General features: G+C 44.1%; 1 protein-coding gene across 1 annotated transcript in view; it reads right to left on the bottom strand.

The window, feature by feature from the left end:
* Positions 1-22366, bottom strand: part of LOC311235530 (adenosine kinase-like) — a 183273-nt gene that overhangs the window by 15166 nt on the left and 145741 nt on the right. Inside the window, exons 6-7 of the mRNA XM_084322998.1 lie at positions 15351-15386; positions 12095-12209 (exon numbers count right to left, since the gene is read on the bottom strand). Coding sequence (XP_084179124.1) covers positions 12095-12209; positions 15351-15386 — 151 coding nt within the window. The remainder of the gene's footprint in view (positions 1-12094; positions 12210-15350; positions 15387-22366) is intronic.

Here is a 22366-nt window from a genome sequence, read left to right as displayed (position 1 = left end):
AATTAAAGCTGCACTGTGTCCTTTTGGACTATTTGAACCGTCTTTTGAACGTTCTTGTGAATTAATTCGTCAAAACTAAATATTTTTGGGAGGTACAGTAGTGTGAACCAAATGTAAGCCTAAGGAGAATATTTGGTGTTATGGATATATATGGCTATGTTTTGTAAACAAGAATGTAAGCCTTGCACATGTCAACAACACAATGAAACAGTGACTTCAGACATAACTTACACTTATACATTGTTCCAGGGACCAAAAAAAGAAAAAAGAAATATATATAATATATAATTATATCTACATTTTATATATATATATCATTTTTTGTTTAGCTTTTCTGAGGTTCAATACAGCTTCAACACAACACATGGGAGAAACACTCTTAGTCCATAACTACTGTTTATGGAAGAATGTGACTTGAAAGGATCAGGTACGGAAACTACTCCATAATTGAATGCCATCAAGGGTGAACCGTCATTCCCATAATGACAACAACTGCACATACTGTATGCTTGAAAGAGCATTCCCCCCTTTTCAGGAAAGCAACCGATTGTCACTTTGATAATATATTACAATAGACCAAGATCCTTTTAGGATCAGCTAATTAGTAGCATAACGACTTTGCTTAATTAATGTTGCAGATGAAGCTCGGGAGTACCCCTCCCTCTTGAAATGATTAACCGCACATCTTACATGTAAATCTAATAATAAATTATAGTTTGTAAATTATTCCTTAGTCGGAGGAGATGGAAATCATTAACTGTGAATCTGTTTATTGAGAGAAGGGTTTACTGCAAAACATCAATATACAATTCAGCTGGAAAGACCAGGTGTTTTATGGATTGCGACAGAAAAAGCAGAAACCGTTGTAATTATTGAGCATGGATTGTGCAGTTCGATTAAGCCGGGGGACAGCAAATAAGAACGGTTAATGCATTTATGCAGCTTAAAACGAAGCTCACTCTCTCCTAAAACCTTCCAGTGTGAGTCGCGCGGGAGGAATCACATGTCTGGTACACACAACACAAACAACCAGGTAACGGATAACATTGAGCTGATATTTATCTCTGTAATAACAGCAATTACTGTGCTAAAGAAACTGCAATGTATTAATAATTGATGTGTAATTACAGGGCCATTTAGTTGTATTGAGCCAACTAGGAGTTATGTTAGCCAAGTTATGATGATTTGTATGTCCTCGTCCCACAGAACAGATGAATTAAAGTGACTGCCAAGGTTAGAACTGACAACACCCAAGATGTACACTGACCTATCTCAAGCCCGCCCTCTTTTCTTGATCCTTCAATCACAACTGTTTCTTCCAAACAAAGTTTGTCTGAGGGAAGCGATCAAGAAAAGAGGGCGGGGTTTGAGATCCAATTCACCTATTTATCATCTAGGCCCAATATAAAAAATAAATTATAGTAGTAAGATTATAAGAAAGCATAGTTCGGCGGCTACGTGGCAAGACGCTCGCAACGAATGCTGGAGACTGGGCTCGAACAGGATGCCTCCTGTTCGAGCCCCGCTCTCCACATTGCTTTCAGTTTAGCTGGTCGTCCACAGTAATACACATTGGCCGTATTACGGGGAGGGAAACTGAAGGGTGGGGATCGGGCGTTGTGGACAGCGACTCCTACAGGTCGGTTGGTGCGCCTGCGCAGTAGAATCAAGAAGCGACAGGGGCAGGGCCCCTCCAAAGCCCAGACCCCCGACGCTGAAAGATCGAGCTGCGCAGGTGAAAAGATGCGATGGCTGTTACCTCGAGTATCGGAGGGGACTCGTGCTATGTATGACTTAGTCCACATTGCAGCCGGCTTGTGGGAGGCAAGAAACAACGTTCGAAGACAGGGGAGGGTTGAATTGGACGATATGAAAATTGGGATGGGAGAAAAATAGAAAAATGGGAGAAAAAGTGAAAAAAAAAAAAAAAGAAAGCATAGTTCACGGACCAATTCAGTACATAGAGGTGCAGGAGGTGCTGGGGAGCATCATGACTGCCTTATGACTGTATCATACGACTATCTCTGTCATTCACAGCAAATCTGGCCGCCACACAGGAAACACGGCACCATCACAGTAGACTCCCTTCCTCTTCCTTCAACCACCAGCACTTTTCTGCCTAATGGAGTCCATGTAACTTTTCTTTGAGGCAAATTATTAAATTTGACCGACACGTTAGCTCCAGTTACCGTCTACCAATTCCCCCGGCCATATGTAACAAAGACCTCATTGGCAAAGGTCTGTCAGGGAAATGGCATTAGAGCAAAAATCTCTCCTGCCAAAATGTAGGTGCCTCTGTTGCTATTGGCTCGCAGAGCGACTGAAAACATCACTTTGCTGAAATAATCTCACATTTCACCATAACGACGGGGCAGGGGTCATTATGTGCGGCCATTAAAACTACACTGGACTTTCTTTTAGTGTCTTAGGTAAGATGTGTTTTAATAAATAGCTAGCCAGTAAACGAGAGGGAGGACAGAGTTAACCTGTGTGATCTACTGGGAAATAGCTTAATCAAGAACTGAAATACTTCCTTCTAATGAGCTGTAATTGCACACTTTTGTTCATTTCAGCCTTGATTTCTTAAAATGATTTTGGAGCACGGATCTATTTTTTCCATTGAAGCCTTCGTAACTCCCTCATTACAACCCTTGAATGGTTATAATTACACTTGAGTACTTTCAACAAGTGATCATCAATTAAGTCCTTTGTTAGTGGTTATTCTTCTTATTAATTCACACAGTGGCCATTTTGCTCTTACATCAAGCTCAGATTTGGATTCCTTTCCACCTAGGGGGGGGGGGGGGGAGGTAGAGAGAGAGATCCCAACCTGATCATGTCATTGAAAGGAATCCCAACCTGAGCATGACACAAGAGCAAAATAGCCGCTGTGTGAATGTGGTCTATTCACCAGCATTCGAACAACTGAGAGAATGCACTACTAGGAGGAAGCGAGGACGAGAACAAGGCAAACAAGAACTTGATTGGAAAATGAGCACATTGTTTTGATTCTGAAATTATTACACATTTCAAACTCTTTCAGTTTCATTATTTTCCAGTAGGAACCAATGTCACTTTGACAGATTGCAGGTGGAACGAATGGGCTGGCAGGTCATAAAAATGAACTATGTCAATGTACCCATTTTACCATCTAGACAAATTCGGCAATTAAACATATCATAATAAATCGAGGCGCGTCGAGCCATCGGAAATGTACAAATGAGTACTTTGCTCAAAGGCAAGCGCTCAAGCATACTGCAGAGTTTGAATACAATATTTCTATGCAAGACACTTATACAATAATACTGGTAAATCTCCTGGAAGGCTTCCTCTTGCATTTCAGCCAGGCTCTCATCTCGGGGACCAAAACAACATCACCACTTTCTTGGCAAACACCACAGGTTAGGAGCAAGTTGACATTCAATCTGTTTCTTTATCATAACCAGCATCTTTATTCACAATTGAGTTAGGGGGGGAAAAAATACATGTGCCTGTAATTACTGTATACCACAGGCGAAAAGATCATCGCAAACCAACATCCTTCAGCAAAAGATGAAAGAAAACACTTCGACGCGAGATGCCAAGTGAAACAGAGCGAGTCATTCTCAGCGAGTGAGCTGCTAATTGATTCCATCTTTTTTTGAAGACATGGAACACAAACATAGCCTCTCCCTCTCAAGACAATCTTAAGATGATATCTGTTGTATCTTATAATAATGATCCAAACCGCTAGCCTTAAACTTTTTTTCATAAAAATCATGGAATAATAGTAATATATCCGAGAAATTAACCATTCCAGGTGTGTGCAATCTCAGCACAAGAGATTTGAATTTTCTAACAATGTCACAAAGCCACATTCATAAATTTTCTGCCCCCGCTCTCTCTCCCATTCTTAGGACATATTCCAAAGAATTGACAGTACACCTGTATGAGGTATCTCTAAGATGATGATTACTGTGCTTTGAATAATAGTTAAAAATTTAAAATTGCTGAAAAGATGGAGCCTTATTTACTGGGACTTAAAATTACTTCACCTTTATGTGATTTTTAGAACTGAACATTCCAGTGATGATGTCACAATGCGTACTGGCCACTGAAAGCCATTGAGTGGTAAAATTCAAAGATAGAATTCTGAGAAAAAACGTACACCTGTATTGACCATATTTACACGGTGGCCATTTTGCTCTTATGTCATGCTCAGGTTGGGATTCCTTTCCATCCTGTTCATACTCAAGGTGGGAACCCATGACATAAGGGCAAAATGGCCACCATGTGAATAGATCAACATACCTATTCAGAAGTATTCTGTTGCTATTCCGTTGCTAGCGGAACAGCTTTGGCCCCCGTTTATTTCCTGCCAGTAACTTTATTAACACACACTGCAACAGGGCGGCCGGGTAGCGCAGCGGACTAAGCGTCTGTCTACCACCTCAGAGCCAGTGGGATCGAATCCGGCTGTGGTGCCTCCGGCTTGGCCGACCGTCCATACTAACACAATTGGCAGTGTTAGCGGGTGGGAAGCCGGCGTGGGTGGGTCCTGGTCGTTGTAAACAGTGACTCCTACAGTTCGGTCAGGGCGCCTGCTCAGCGAGGGAAGGATCTGGGAGAGGTAGTGAGACCTTCCACACGTTACACTCCCCCAGTGAGAGTCCGCACTGCCAGGTGAAAAGAAGCGGTGGGCTGGCTACACATGTGTCGGAGGAAGCATGTGATAGTCTCCGCCCTCCCAGACCGACGGTAGGGGGTAGAGTGCGCAACGACCAGGAAGGGGGATTGGGAATTGGCATAACGACTAACATTGGGATGGGAGAAAAATCGGAAAAAGGAGGAAAAAGACAATTCAAAACACACACTGCAACAGGAAATACAAAGAATGTTTATGTTGAAAACATAAAGTTAGAAAAGGTCTATAGACCTCAAAATTTTCTGCCCAAATAAGGCAGGTTCCCTCAAGCTAACTTTATCCTCGAACGTCAATGTGGCGCCCAAGGCCACGGCAAGACTTACGTGCAGCTGGACAGAAATGTAACCGCATGTCGGGCGGGTGATGCAAACAATGTGTAGGTGTGATGGTCGGAGAAAGGAGCCACGACAGCCCAGGCAGATGTATAATTCTGCCTCGAGTCTCCTATACGGCATGGTTAAAGTCTCCTATACGGCATGGTTAAATCCTCCTATACGGCATGGTTAAAGTCTCCTATACGGCATGGTTAAAGTCTCCTATACGGCATGGTTAAAGTCTCCTATACGGCATGGTTAAAATCTCCTACGGCATGGTTAAAGTCTCCTATACGGCATGGTTAAAGTCGCCTATAAGGCATGGTTAAAGTCGCCTATACGGCATGGTTAAAGTCTCCTATACGGCATGGTTAAAGTCTCCTATACGGCATTGTTAAAGTCTCCTATACGGCATGGTTAAAGTCTCCTATACGGCATGGTTAAAGTCTCCTATACGGCATGGTTAAAGTCTCCTATGGCATGGTTAAAGTCTCCTATACGGCATGGTTAAAGTCTCCTACGGCATGGTTAAAGTCTCCTATACGGCATGGTTAAAGTCGCCTATACGGTATGGTTAAAGTCTCCTACGGCATGGTTAAAGTCTCCTACGGCATGGTTAAAGTCTCCTATACGGCATGGTTAAAGTATCCTACGGCAGCGGTTCTCAACAGGGGTTCCGCGGCACACAGGGGTGCCGCGGAGAGATGCCAGGGGTGCCGCGAGATGCCTGATGGGAATGTTTCTTTAAAAATATAGAATGACAACTATTTAACTAAACAAATAGTCTATCTAGTGCTTCATGTGTATACAATAATTGCCTAATCTAATAACATGAACTAAAAAAGAAATCGATCAAAATGTCTTCACACGTTTCGTAAAGTTATTATAGAAACTTCACCAACTTAACATTTGCGGCAGGCGTCATTTCTTTTACCAACAGATTTTCCAATGCATTTCCAGAGCAGTCGCATTCGTGTGACGTCACATCACGGGTCCTATCTCCGTTACAGAGCCGGCTCTGGTCCGTTATCAAGGAAATGCAAATCGTCGTTGTGATAATAATGACTAAATGCATTCAGTGCTGGATCTAATCAAATGGATTTATCGAGACACGTTATGGAAAGTTCAAGACCAAACCACACAGCTTCTGAAAAGTGCTACACGCTTCCGATGCAAAACAGTAGAAGTACACGCTTCTACTCGCAAAACAAGTGAGTGTATCAGCCGCTGTGTTATGATTATTATGATACAAAATGTGAATGAATGAATGAATGAAAACTGTATTTAACAGATAAACAGTAAAAGGCACTCTGCAGATTACATTTATATATAGCTGTTTTATACGTCAACATTGTATTGCTGACCATCAACACTTAAGGTGTTGATACCATTCAGCACCACATATTTGTGTGAAGCTGGATTTTCATCTATGACAGCTCTGAAAACCAAATATAGGGCCAAGTTGAGCCTTGAGGATGACATGCGTGTTGCCTTGTCATCGATCTCCCCACGTATTGACCGTATCATTAGCCAGAAGCAGCAGCAGACCTCACACTGAGCTAGAAATGTCCACATGTGCTTATTTTCTGTATTTATTTATAATTTGAGACATTTTGAGAAATGGTCACACTCGTAATTTTTTTTGGAAAACAGTGCAGCTGCAATAGATAGCACTTTATTGATATTTTCTGTATTTTCAAAAGAAATACATGATTTTCTGTTTGAGAAATGGTCACACTAGTTATTTGTATATAAAACAGTGCAGCTGCAACATATAGCACTTTATTGATATTTTTCTGTATTTAATAAAATAAATACATGATTTTCTGTTTGAGAAATGGTCACACTATGTTATTTGTATAGAAAACAGTGCAGCTGCAACATATATCACTTTATTGATATTTTTCTGTATTTAAAAAAATAAATACATGATTTTCTGTTTGAGAAATGGTCACTATGTTATTTTTATGGAAAACAGTGCAGCTGCAACATATAGCACTTTATTGATATTTTTCTGTATTTAAAAAAATAAATACATGATTTTCTGTTTGAGAAATGGTCACACTATGTTATTTTTATGGAAAACAGTGCAGCTGCAACAGATAGCACTTTATTGATATTTTTCTGTATTTAAAAAAATAAATACATGATTTTCTGTTTGAGAAATGGTCACACTATTGCTATATTTATTTATACATTTAGACCTGAAACGCCTGCTAATAATGCATTATATAGCCTGCATACACACAAATGTGTTTCCCGGTTACAATGGGTTAAATAAACGTTATTTTGAAAGCAAGCACCTTTGTCATCATTGTAGCAAAAAAGACAGGACCGGAAAAGTCTTTATCGTATGTAGGGGTGCCCTGGAATATTTTTTTGGACACAGGGGTGCCTTGGCAGCAGAAAGGTTGAGAACCCCTGTCCTACGGCATGGTTAAAGTCTCCTACGGCATGGTTAAAGTCTCCTATACGGCATGGTTAAAGTCTCCTACGGCATGGTTAAAGTCTCCTATATGGCTATTTACATTTACATTTACATTTAGTCATTTAGCTGACACTTTTATCCAAAGGCTATACGGTTAAATGAATGGGTTATCAAACTAGCGTCGCCTGTGCTTCACACAGGCCCTTTACCTTGAATGGGTTCATCTAATATCGAGTTCTCTCTCTGATAAGGCAAGGTGTTTTGAACTTTGAGGCGGCAAATCACAAAAAGAAGGAAAAATCGCTAGACAAAACTAGCTTAGCATTGCAGCGCAGGTCCTCCTCCCAACTTCAGTGCATTCTCGTAGTGGGGGTGTAATACAATGTCAACATCGCTGCTTTAGTGTCAGCAATGTGGCTCTCAGAAATAGGCTAGATAGCGAAACATATAATCCTCCTGTAGATTGCCACTTTGGTTCTTTACAGCGCATTCGGGCTGAGAGCTAAACGACAAGGTAAATGGGAAAGGCAAACGCTGGTAATCTTCGCTCAGTAGGCAGCGGGAGACAAAAGGAACCCGGTGGTTTGCGGTTCTTTAAAAAAATTACAGGCGGCCGGGTAGTGCAGCGGACTAAGCGTCTGTCTACCACCACAGAGACAGTGGGATCTAATCCAGCTGTGGTGCTTCCGGGTTGGCCGACCGTCCATACTAACACAATTGGCAGTGTTAGAGGGTGGGTCCTGGTCGTTGTAAACAGCGACTCCTACAGTTCGGTCGGGGCGCCTGCACAGCAAGGGAAGGATCTAAGAGAGGTAGTGTGACCTTCCACACGTTACACTCTCCCAGTGAGAGTCCGCGCTGCCAGGTGAAAAGAAGCGGTGGGCTGGCTACACATGTGTCGGAGGAAGCATGTGATAGTCTCCGCCCTCCCGGACCGACGATAGGGGGTAGAGTGCGCAACGACCAGGAAGGGGATTGGGAATTGGCATAACGACTAACATTGGGATGGGAGAAAAACGGAAAAAGAAAGGAGGAAAAAAGATAATAAAGGGGCGCCCAAGTGGCGAACCATGTAACGTGCTGCGTCGCGGCACGGCCGACCCGGGTTCGATTCCCGGACCCGGCGTCATTTGCCGAATGTCTTCCCCCCGCTCTGTCTCCCGTTCTTCATCTCTCTCTCTCTCTCTACTGGACTGACCAGTAGTAAAAAGCGATAAACAAAAAAAAAAAAAAAAAAAAAATAATAATAAAAAATAATAATAAAAAAAATAATAATGACAACAACACTAAAGAGGTCTATGAGGCGCATAGGTGGTGTAGTGGGCAAGGCACTCGCCACCAATGCAGGAGACGCTGGGATCGAGCCCAGCTCTCGGCATTGCTACCAGCTTGGCTGGTCGCTCATACCAACACAATTGGCAGTGTTAGGGGTGGGAAAGCTGGTGGGTGGGTCCTGGTCGTTGTAAACAGCGACTCCTACAGTTCGGTCGGGGCACCTGCACAGCGAGGGAAGGATCTGGAGGGAGGTAGTGTGACCTTCCACACGTTACACTCTCCCAGTGAGAGTCCGCGCTGCCAGGCTGGCTGCTGGCTGGCTGCACATGTGTCGGAGGAAAGCATGTGACAGTCTCCGGCCTCCCGGACCAACAGTAGGGGGGGGGGGGGGGTGCGCAACAACCAGGAAGGGGGTTGGGAATTGGCATAACGACTAATAGTGGGATGGGAGAAAAATCGGAAAAAAATTAAATAAAAAAAAGGTCTATGAAAATCTATAGGATGACGACTAACAATACAGCGAATAATCACGGTTTTCTCATCAGATGGAGCCTTAGTCCCTATAGCCTCCATTCACTGGGACTTTAAAACGACTTCACCTCATGTGATTAATACATATAGATCAGGCCCCCACTTTTTCTCTGAGTTAAAAATCTCACGGCAAAAAAATAAGAAAAAGAAACCTGCCCTGCCTCACACCCCCCCCCCCCCCCCCCTCGAGAGCCCGAAGAAAACCACACCAGGAGAGCCAACTCAGGCTTTATCTGGTCCTTATCAGCGATTAGAGCAGCAGAATCCCCGCTGAACGATCCTTTATTAGATCCCCTCGCCGTTAAGGTTCAGGGCACAATGATCTTAATTAGTGCTTTAATGGGCGTATAAGCAAAAGCCCAGTGTAGTTGAGCAGCGTCAGTGGCAGGTAAATAAAGGGGAGCGTTTCCCCCTGCTACTCTTTACCAGGCATCTGAAGCAGTCGTGCAGGGTGATGAAAGACTATTTTACCAGGCATTTGAAGCAGGCGTGCAGGGTGATGAAAGACTACTTAGGCCTCTGAATGAAGGGCAGGGGGGAGGGAGGGGAAAAAAAGGATAACAATAACAAATTGACACTCTTTTTTTCTTTTTTTGTTGGGAGAATTATACCACAGGGGCGAAGGCATTCTCCAATCCTTAATCACTATGAAAATGGTTTTAATGTTGACACGTGGAGGCTGGCAAATGATCAAATCCTGACAGGAGGACAAATTGCAAACAAAATGAGAGATCAAGTTTATTAGAGCGCCGCCTCTGGGAAATGAAAATCTTTAATTCTCTTTTTTTACACTGACATTTATTTGGCGGGCGTGAATAGCGGTGTTCGCGCTCACACGCACGCCAGCGCGCACGCGCAATTCCGCGGCGCCCCCTGCTACTGTAACGTCTTCATCCCCCCAATGCGCGTTCCATGACATTTATCATGTTTGCCTTTGTAGATGACATCAGAAACACATTGTCTTTCATCCCGCCCGCATTCATCATGTATTTTATATAAGGTTCACAGAGGCACGCGGCTCTGTCTCCCGTGCGGAGGAGCAATGAGAGGAGCGGGCAGGAATTATCCATCACTGTGAAACACCTGCAAGACAATGGATGAGTTCATTTTCTTTCCCTAAGAGCGCCTGCTTCCAGAATTCCGGTGAAAAGATTTATTCTCAAATCCTCATGAAAGGGAAGTTACTTCCAATAACGCTTAGACTCCTCTAATAAAGTACTGTATGAAAACCCTGGTTTGTTAACTAATAAAAAACGCCATTACTTAGAAAATAATAAAACAGACATGCCCGTATTGAGGCATTACGTACCAATACCAACAATTATATTACGTAACATGGACTAATACGATAACATATCTAGTAATAACATGGATAAAATAGTTTAATCCTCGCAGACTGTATGAAAACAGTAGATTGTAAAGGCAGTTTCTCTTGTATTGCATCAATGCCGGTGTCCAGGAGAGCTAACGTTGCGGTTGCAGCAGGGCTACAGGGATACCTGAGGTTGTAGCAGGGCTACAGGGATACCTGAGGTTGTAGCAGGGCTACAGGGATACCTGAGGTTGCAGCAGGGCTACAGGGATACCTGAGGTTGCAGCAGGGCTACAGGGATACCTGAGGTTGCAGCAGGGCTACAGGGATACCTGAGGTTGTAACAGGGCTACAGGGATACCTGAGGTTGCAGCAGGGCTACAGGGATACCTGAGGTTGCAGCAGGGCTACAGGGCTACCTGAGGTTGCAGCAGGGCTACAGGGATACCTGAGGTTGTAGCAGGGCTACAGGGATACCTGAGGTTGTAGCAGGGCTACAGGGATACCTGAGGTTGTAGCAGGGCTACAGGGATACCTGAGGTTGCAGCAGGGCTACAGGGATACCTGAGGTTGTAGCAGGGCTACAGGGATACCTGAGGTTGTAACAGGGCTACAGGGATACCTGAGGTTGTAGCAGGGCTACAGGGATACCTGAGGTTGTAACAGGGCTACAGGGATACCTGAGGTTGTAGCAGGGCTACAGGGATACCTGAGGTTGCAGCAGGGCTACAGGGATACCTGAGGTTGTAACAGGGCTACAGGGATACCTGAGGTTGTAGCAGGGCTACAGGGATACCTGAGGTTGCAGCAGGGCTACAGGGATACCTGAGGCCATCTTTCCTCACGTGCGACATCTCACCAGCCTGAACAGCAAGGGCCACGAGGAGAGACACCCTGCGGCTGCAAACAAAGGCGAAGGCTCCCAGCAGTAATCGGAAACCATCATCTCTCTCCGCGAGGCTTAGCCCCGCAACAACCCCTGCCCAGTTACCATGACACCGTGTCTCTTAATGTCCACTAACAAATGTGCCCCCCGGTATCCCAGAAATGTGATTGATTTGAGTGGTGGATTGTCAACTTCCCCTCAAGGTCACGCTGCTGGCGTTTTAGAGAGGGGGGGGGGGGGGGGGGGGGGGATGTGTGACGCGTTAAAAAAATAGCTGAGGACCGCCTTGGACTCTATCCAAGACAAAGTAAGAAGTACTTCACAAATCAATGCCCGCTCTTCTCTACCCGCCACACACTCCTTCTACGTTCTTAGATGACAGAAGTGTAGTGCAAGCATTCTGTTTTTTGTTTTAAACATCTGGTGCCAATATTGGAGGTTGAACTTCAAAGAAGATATTGTTGCCATTCGGCTCTCTTCAGTCAGCGATCTATCATGTGTTTAAGGCAACAATCTTGCAATTTGGAGATAGGAGGCTTAAGAGAAGAAAATACACGTCCATAAGGGGCCATGGCAGAGATGGCTTCAAGATGTCACTTTTAACTTGAAACAATAAGGAGATAAGCAAAAACAAACTGTACCAAAAACACTAATATTTGCCTACCAGCGGTTGCCACGGTGTCATCCTTGCCCTGGGTGAAGACCACCACCCGCTGCCTCTTCTCGTTCACCTTGGGGAGCTGCTGGGCCTTCCTCGCAATCTCCGCAATGTCCTCCGTCTGTGAAGATACCAATCGACCACCGATGGATTGAAAAAGAATAACACACAAGTCTAACATTAACTAAATGAATATAGTGATGAGAAGTCATTTGTGGGGGGAGTTAATCAAGGATCACAAATGTGACTAAGGGGAGGTCAGCTCTTTTCCATTACTGGCAGAGACGGATCAAGCGATAATGAAAAGAGATGGTGCTATGAAACCGTTTTAAGGGAGATCAATAAAGCCCGGGCTCAATGTTATCTCGGCGTAGTTATCGGAGAGTTAAAAGGGAGCTCTGCGTAATGATATCACATCGTCGTCGTCCCTCGAGTGAGATGAAAATCACCGGTTTGAATATTCGTTGTTGTTTTTTCCCCCCTCCTCTCCCCCAGATAACGTTACTTTTGTGTGTTGCTCGCAGGGGATATAGGTGGTGCAGACGTACAACGACTATATCATTCTGTTCCTGAACCAGGCCATCTCCGCTAAGCATCTGCACAAAATGGGTATTCGCCTGGAGACGACACCGCTCTCCGGAGTGCTTTGCCTTTGATCATGAGTGGGATAAAAAAGAAAGAAAGAAAGAACGAACAGAGGAAAAAAACCCACACCTGTCAGTGCTACTTTATTATTAACTCATCTCGATGTGGAATGAGCGGGTGGAATGTCTTCATCACCATCGCACAGTGGGGTGGACTCTCTTGCATTTCCCTAATACAGCAGGCCGAGAGCTACTAGCATTAAGGGCCCAGGATCCAGCTCTCTAGCGTCAGTGACATGCTGGGGAAGCGTCGAAGGGTGGGGTTGGGTGGTGGTGGTGGTGGGGAGGCACAGAGCGTACACAGCGATGAGATGGGAGTAATCAGGGAGATAGGGCCTCAGCCCAATACCACCAGGCACAGCCACCAACACTGGCTCACTCAAGCCGATGAGGTTTAACACCTCTAAACGCTTCCCAAACGTCCTTTAATCAGCCCTAAGAGGTCCGGGGAGACCTTGGGCAGAGGAAAAATGGGTGTAACGCTCTAAGTAAGTGCTAATGGCGAGGTTAATACAGAGGCTGTTAGCAGGCAATAGCAAGAAGGAAAAAAAAAGGAGAAAAAAAAGAAGCAATTTGTCACTGTGACTGTAACCACAAGCACTCCTCCAGACACAGAATGCAAAACCCACACAGGACCCCGGCACGTTGTCACCCTGTGGGTTTTATGTTCGCGGACATAAAAAAACGCACCAGTATGCACACAGGTTTAGGACCTAGAAGGGTTCTAGGGCCGGAGGTGGTAGGAGAAACATCATGATTGTGGAGCAGGGCAAACCACACACACACACATACAGTACAAAATAACTAACAAAAAACACATCTCCAATTTGCCCAGGACAAATAAACGACTTACCTGACGACTTCCTATGGCGACACAATACAGACAAAATAATAACATTCAACGTTGAGCACATAAACAAATTGACAAATGATATGGTCAATTGGCTTTACTACTGACACATAGCTATGTGTGATTGTGAGGCAATTGATCAGACATAAATCAACAAACCGTGAAATATGAAAGCTTTATAAGGGTGTTAAATTCTGTTTCTGTATTGAGGCCAATGAGAAATTGATCCTCTCCAATGCCGGCTGTTTGTGAAACAGTGCCAAGGATGGATTCAATTACTGCTGCTCTGCAGATACGTCTTTGACCATTTAAAGGAAACAGATCACAATCAGGCTGCTAAGTGTGTTTGGATCTACCGATTGCCGCTTTGAGGAGGACAGGCTTTTATTTTATCTTGTATTTGAGCCGAGGGAGAATAGCTACTGACATTCTCCTAGCGGTGTGATTATCTACAATGTGATAATTCATAACTTGTTGAGACGTCCAGAGTGAAAAGGGTTACAGGAAGTTGTTCTGTCGCTTGTATATTATTGACATTTCGTGTCTTGGGAGTGTGCACACATGGAGGGACCTGCTAACACAAGCCAAGCTAAATTGTTATAAAAAAAAGTGACACAATTTTGAAAAATGACACATTTTGGAAGAAAATGTCCTCTCTGGACCACAACCATCTGGAACTAAGTATATAATAGCAATGTTATCAGAGAAATCACATTCATCCGATGCAATTTCGCAGAGTGTTCTGGCAAATCAAGTTGACACGGAAAATGTCAAGAATTGTTACTACTAGGAGAATCTTCACTTTGCCTTTTATATTTATAATTTTTTGGTGTGAATGTGTTCTCTCTCTCTCTCTCCCCCCCTCTCTCTCTCCCTCCCTCTCTCCCTCTCCCCCCCCCCTCTCTCCTCTTAAACCTGTCACTGCCATCAGGATTGCGTTTCTATTCCAGTCACGTTGATCACACCGTAAGTGATTCTGGATGACAATTATTCCACACAGGAGCAGGAGCCCGTATTCCACGGGAGCTCTACCTTTTGAAAGAGAGAAGCCACTTAAAATACCTGAGCCCCAATTTCCAAACCCAACACAAACTGTAGAAGCTATTTGTGTTATTTTTTTCTCCTATTTATAAAAAAAAATTAAAAAGAAAAAAAAACTCTGCACAGGGTGTCACTAAGATTATTCGACTAGAAAAAAGCAAAGGAAGGGAACTAAGTGAACATTCATTCTCCACTTAGGAGGTGGCCCCCGCTTAAAACATATACACTCTTATGTACTAACAAGCGTGTGTAATTTGCATTTACATAATCTAAAAAGGAAGAAAACCACAGGTGGCAGTAATTTGGTTATTAAAAGACTACTGTGCCGTAGGATTCGGTGTAGTGCTATTAGTGGTTGAAGGGGAGACATAACCATCCCTGGGCGCAATGAAGCTAATGAGGAGCCTTTTTAACCAGGCAACCTGACGAGCTCCCCGTGTGCCTGCGGAGGCTTGAAACCATGCCCAACTTCTCAGCTTCCCAAGAGGCTTTTCAAAATTCAATAAATAACATCTGTAGGCGATGTTGGGTGCAGACCTAGCAGAGTGCGTCATAACAGAGAGCTGGCTGAACAAAGAAACCATGACGACTGCCAGGGTTTCCATGGCAACTGCAGCAAGGCCTGGAGAGTATAATAGCACATCAATCACTGTCCAAAAAAGAACTTCATTATCAGCAAAAATAAACCTTTAGGATCTGTTTAGTGCGCAATTGCTGGTCAACTCACCTCAAATCCTTGCTCTTTGGCAAAAGTGGCCGCTTCCTGAAATAAAACACACAGATGAGCAGTTAATTACAGAGTCACAGGGAGAGCAGGATGTCACACTCTAGACATACAGTAGATCTCTCTCTCTCTCTCTCTCTCTCTCTCTCTCTCTCTCTCTCTCTCTCCCTCTCTCTCCCTCTCTCCCTCTCTCTCTCTCTAGCTACTTACATGTGTGGCGCGGTGTTACTTGAGATTGAGTAACTTGAGTTGATATTACTATGCCAACTCGTGATTTAGGAGGCGTGCGGCCCACCCCGTTTAATCCCATCGCCCCACTCTATCTCGTTGTACCATAACAGCATGTGAAAACAACACTATTCCAGCCTCCAGGCTGTGAAACTAACTGTTGAAATGAAACGTATAATGTGAGGATATGGGAAGGGGGGGGGAATCCCTGACACTGGAATACAACACTGGCCTCCAGACAATGCAGTACTTATGCTGCTGTATCCTATAGCAGGTGACGTTTCCTGCTTTACTGAAAAGGTACAATCTGTGATCTCTCCGTTCAAACGCTGTCACCTCTTAGTTTACATACAAGCTCATTTATCTTTTGTTTGTTTACAAATGTCATGTCGGTAAATGTTGGCAGTGCCACAACGAACCTGTATCTCCAGCAGCAATATGCTGAGGAAGTTATGAATAAAGATTGATTTGTCAAACTCTATGTGAACATATACCCTACACTTGAGATAAATAACAAACGCACACCTTCAATGCAAAACAATAACGCCAGAAACGACGCGCGACAACTCAGGTGCACTGAATTCACTTTTAAGCGTCCGGGGTCAATGCTATGACACTAAATGATCCAATTATATGGAAAGGGTGGGTGGGGGGTGGGCTGGGTGTTTGCCCGGCAGCGTGACCTTGGGGAGAGGTTGACAACCTGGTCCTCAGACGGACGAGGAGGAGATGACATGGAACAATAAGGTTAGCGGTCCCATGAGGACCGCCTTGCAGCTCTGCCTTGGATCAACATTACAGTGCCAGCAATATGTCAATTCATCACCCCCCCCCCCACACACACACACACACACCCAACACACACACACACACACACACACACACACACACATTTAAGGGCTGGTCAATTAGGTGTGTGTGGTAGTCAAGCCTTTAACAATTTTTTTGCATCTCCAATCTAATGAGGTTTTAGGTCTTGTATTTGTTTTTGTTTTCATTTATTTACAACCGCATATTGACTTTTCTCTCCTCAGGAACGCTCCATCACAAGCACCAGGCATCTCCGCCCAGACATGAGCAGCAAATGTGTTACAAGTCAAAACAAATATATTTCATCTGAAAATCACTCTTAAATTATTTTTTTATAAAAGCCATTAAAACAACTGAATAACAGTAGTATTGGGCGGCACGTGTGTCTCTCTCTCTCTTTCTCGCTCTCTTCTCTCACTCTCTCGTTAGCGACTGGAACGTTTGTGAGAAAAGCCGTGGGAGAGGGGAGTGGGTGTGAGCAGGGAAGATAATTGAAACAAGTCCTATGAGCCACCTGTGCGTAATCCTTTTTAGGCATTTATTAATTTCTATGGGTTGTTCAGAAGCTGTTATGGATGTCTATAGAAAAGAAAATAATTGCTAGTTAGCAAACGTCTTGGTGAAGGTAAATATGCAACTGTGTTGAATACACATGGCAGACAAATAACAGTGTTACCCGCAGACAAAAGCAGTCAATATCGTTTATTTTTTCCTTCACACTCCTCAAAGACTCATAAGTGTCCGTGAGACGACGCAGTATTGTGGGCTGTTTAGACGCCTGGCACGCCGGTACGAGGGGCCAGTAGGCAGCTCTCAAATAAAAGGCCCGCGCTTCTACAGCTGTCACTACAATGAGTGCTTCGAGAGACATCTGGGCGAAAAAGAAATCCTTTAGTCCTCCAAAAAAGAAAAAGAAAAGAGGCATCTTATTTGTCAGGAGATTGCTGTAATTGCACGCTTCCCCTTTGATGATCTATTCTGAGACGTATTCTTTTCAATAGAGACAGCGGATTGGCCCGCGGACCGCTCGCTCCCTACTTCTCATTGGGCGAGTGAACAAGGTGGGGAGATAACAAGCCGTGGGCTGAGAGCGCGAGCCCCGTCTGCTGCCCTGGTTAGTGCTGTACAGAGAGCCATCAGAATGTGAGAGATGTTACCGCTGTCACAGGCCTCTACAGTCAAAGGGATATTTTTAGAGAGAGCTTAAGCTAATAATCCAAACCCCCAGTCAGGGGGGGGGGGGGGGGGCTACGATGTCTTGCCAAGCAAAATTAAACGGGAAATACACACTCCATGCAAAGGGGTATTTTTCAAAGCTTCACACTAGTCTATTTTCTCACTTCACACCAGAAGTGACAGGAGGAGCTGACAAGCTTAGATCTGCTTTAACCCTTTCACTACCACACTACAGACGGGTGGTAGTGAAAGGGTTAACCTTCTGTAGTGTGGCAGTGAACGGGTTAACCTTCTGTATTGTCGCAGTGAAAGGGTTAACCATTTGGTAGTGTGGTAGTGAAAGGGTTAGAGTCTGACGCACTGCATTGCATGCATTCTGTTATGAAGTTAGTCATGTTGCGAGTGACCGTTTACAGCTGGCGCATCCCCCCCCCCCCCCCCCCCCACCACCACCGTGAACTATTACGCAATCATAACTTATTAATCCATCTCCTTTGGGGCCTGAACGTGTTTTTCTTTTTTGTTAACCCTTTCAGGCATTGTGATCTCAACAGCAACAGTTGTGGTGGATCAAGAAAAGAGGGGCGGTGTTTGAGATGGATCCAAGACAGAATAATAATAATAGAATTACGAGAAGACATTCTAAAGCGACGTACACCTGAATCACAATAAATGACATTTCTAAATTGAAAAATGTGTGTGTTGTGCTGCTGCTGCAGAGAAGCCTCTGGCCTACAGATCAGATTCCATGTTCCTGTTTGGTACAGACCCCCACGGAGGGATCACATCGTGATCATTTTACACTTTCTTGTTTCCAGTGAAAAGGAAAATGATGGAAGAAAAAATGACATTCCCTCTAATAGGGTGAATCACATCGCCATGGCGATATCTGCCAAAATAATCCTAATATGACCCCGCCCCCCCCACCAGCCAAATAATAATTCAGCCCTAACATGAAAGGGGGTTAAAGTGTCAGGTAAGGACATCCACGCCATTAAAAGGGATGATTGCAATTACAGAAGTCACTGTGGCCTGCATGCCAAAAAAAGAAGTAGGTTAACAAAACCCACAACAAGCTCACATGTTTTTCCCTTTTCACTTCCATGTAAACGAGTTGTCGAGCATATGTCACACAGCGGGAGAGGAGGGGGAAAAAAATCCCATTACAGAGTTTCCCAAAGAAATGTAAATCAAAAGAGCCAAACCTTCAGCGCTAAGGTTAATAAAAGTTGATAAGATGAAAAGTGTAACTCCCCCCAGGCTGCTCAGAGAATAGGCATTTGCTTGACCGTGTTAGTCCAGGCTGAGGCCAGGGCAGGAATTAAATTGTGTTTGACATTGGGTGTGTGTGTGTGTATGTGTGGTGGGGGTGGGGTGGGCATGGGGAAGGGTGGCCCTGACAAGTTATTTACAACAAGGCCTGTGTTTACCTCTCCCTTTCTGGACCTTTCAATAAGAGCCTGTTCTGAGCGGAGGGCATCTGGGTTTAGAGCCTGGCACCGCTTGAAAGGGGAACCAACTCACGCGGACGGACTCCACTCGTATGGCGGCTGCGACGAGATCACAGTGCGTTTTATTGTCTAACTGTTCCTTTAGTTAAAGCTACAATCCCGATTTTATCTTTACCATCTGGAATTTTGGCATTTTACATAATGTTCTTGGAAGACTTCCGACTCGTAAGATGGAAAATAACATTTTCTTTTTAATCTCTTAACCTAGTATCATACCTCAGGATCCAGGTATGTTCGATTTCGAGCGTTTACAATCATCGCTGATGTGGAACCCACCTTTTACGGCCTCGAAACATTATGCAGCGCTCGCGTTTAGTTGTCGTACGCCGTCGGTATATCAAAGGCTTAGACGTAAAATTGTGAGTGATCAAAATATATATCCGGTCCAATAAAAATAAACAAAGCTAGCAGTGAGCTATAGTGCAATCACGGATTGGGCCTTTAAAACAAAGAGTAAACAAGAAAAAGATCAACCCTATAAAGACCCTGAAAGAACAAGCTGTCAGAAAAGGACAAATCACTAAACTGAACCTATAATCCGGTTGTGACATCTCGAAACAATTCAAAGCAGTTTACAGTTTGGCTACTGACTATTTACAGATATAAGACTATGGCACATGACATACGGTGTCTGACATGTTTTCTTGATTCACTGCTAGCGTGGCTGAGAGACGCCGCTGAGACATTAAGACAGCTTTCATAAATGCCCAGTAGAAACAACATCTGGCAGTCAACTCAAGTGCTTCCACCCAGATTACTACAGCATACATTACAGGAGAGGGTGGGGGAGGGAATAAATAACTAATCAAGTGAACAGCGTGTGGAGCGATGGAGGGAGGGAGGGAGAGAGGGAGGGAGGAATGAGAGCAAGGGAGGGAGGGAGAGATGGAGGGTGGGAGGGTAATGCGTGGGTGCCCTTGAAGTGGCCTGGGGGTCACGCACACACACATGGCTCTTGCCTGGATGTCAGAACGTCAACCCCCAGCACGAGGGCCAGGTGCTGTCCAAACAGGAGGCCGCCGCACTGAAGATGTTCTGATAACTACTGCAGGTGATTATTAATATGATAATGCAGACTGATAGCCAGCCAGCCACCCCCTCCACACACACACACACACACACACACACACACACACACACACACACACACACACACACACACACACACACACACACACACACACACACACACACACACACACACACACACACACACACACACACACACACACACACACACACACACACACACACACACACACACACACACACACACACACACACACACACACACACACACACACAGGGGCCGCCTGCTAGTGTGTGGGACAGATTAGGTGAATAAATAACCTGTACCGAGGCCTCCTGAGTCTCCTGGGAGAATGCAGCATTTCCACTCAAGCATGACACGCCACAGACACCGGAGTAAACACACTCTCACCAACAACACATTACAGAGAGGAGGAAAGTTGCCATCATCGCCTTTGGGAACTTACTCAACGCAGAGATAATAGCATTTTTTCCCCTCCCCATTACAGGAAGAGTGTTTTATCTCAAAACATGGCTTCATTTATTCTATATTTTGTGTCTGCCAAAAGAAGCGTTTAGTAAATAAAATATTATATAACAACTATTTGCAAATCAAGTTCTGTATTGTCGGATGATCTCCCACTGGTATGCGCATGCAGAGTTTGGCCTAATTCCAAAATAGGGCTTCCTTCAGCTCATTCCCAACGCATCTCCTAGTTTATTTCTACTGGCTTTTTTTCCGGTTCCGTTTACAAAAAGTGAAAGGATGTTTTGTGAAGAGGCACTTTGAAAAGGAAAATGCCTCTGCTATTCAATACTCATCTCCATCATCTTCAACATCGATGTCCATACTGTGTCAATACTTAAGGCATTTTGTGAGACGTGTAATGTAAAGTCTTCGCCTTCTTCTTCTTCTTCTTCTTATCCCAATGTCAGCCTCGTTATCCATCACTGAAAACTCAGCACGTCACTTTTGTTTAGAGAAATAGCTTAATTGTTCCTGTGAAGTTTATAACTTTTATTATGGGCACTAGTGAGTTCCAGGTAAGTAGGGTTTGAATCATTAAGGACCTGCAGTAGGCTGTGGTCCTGGGAAGTAGATTGATATTAATTGTTGTGTGTTACAGTACAATGTTTTATATATATATTATACATAGTGAATCATGAGACAAAATGTTGTTGTTTAAATAAACTAAAAAGCAACTAGACCTGTGCTGTTGGCTAATGGCCTGAATTCTCAATGCACCTTTTGTGATCGTGCCCCTAATTTTTTTTTTTGTGAGAATAGTGCCACAGGCTTTGTTTGTGAGTTTGGTGGAAATCGGATCAGGAAATAAACTAATTTGAGTATTGAGCGTTTGGCCTGATGGTGGCGCTAGAGGAAATGTCATGGGGTCACCAAAATTAAGAGGGTTCATCCTCTAGGGGTCATGAATGCGAACCACAAATTTGAAAGGATACAAATGAAAGCTATTCAAGTTAGCGTGTCGGTGCAAAAAGGCAACGGTGGAGGTCGGGGTAAATCCGCAATATCACTATCATATAGGATATAAGTATGAATTCAGATTAATGAATGAATACTCACAAGAGGATTTGTAATTTGCTAAAGTTTTAGTATGATACCATATTACACTTCCCATTGCTATATAGTCCTGTATGATGAACATCGATTGGGTTATCAATGTGATTTTCCATACCTTACTTAGCAGATACTGTGTTTAACATTGACATAGAAAAAAGCCCTTCAGAAAGGTCTTCCCCACCATATCGCCCAGGCCTAGTATGAAGTACTGAACTCCATGGCTGCAAATAAAGCATAACACTGCCGAGGGTGCAAACACTTTCTATTCTGTACCGGGTTTCTAATGACCTTTGACCTACCAGCACATTACCATTTAAAATATATAAAATAAAGAGATCTTACCTCCAAAACATAACAAGGCAATGCAATGACGAACAGCCTACACATAATGTAAAATAGAGGTGCTATCAAGAAAATGAGTCAAAGTAAAAAAAAGAAAAAAAAAAAAAAAAAAAAGAAGCAATTGTATTTTCCTTCAAGTGTGATGTGATTCGTCTGGACTCGATAGCGACCGCAAGGGGGGCTGACCTAACGCTTTCATCAGGCCACTTTCAACTGAGCCTGCCTGTCATTCCGATGCACAGCGCCGGTAACAGCCTCAGCCGCCATCTATCTCAGTACGGCTAGAAAAGGGCAGGAGAGAGGTCTCGTACCGAGCCCACAGGGACCGCACCAATACCTAC

The sequence above is a fragment of the Notolepis coatsorum genome (assembly GCF_963971535.1).
Source record: "Notolepis coatsorum genome assembly, chromosome: 10".
In the NCBI taxonomy this organism is placed as follows: domain Eukaryota; kingdom Metazoa; phylum Chordata; class Actinopteri; order Aulopiformes; family Paralepididae; genus Notolepis; species Notolepis coatsorum.
The sequence above is the reverse complement of the archived record's forward strand: the minus strand, read 5'-3'. Positions and strand labels throughout refer to the sequence as shown.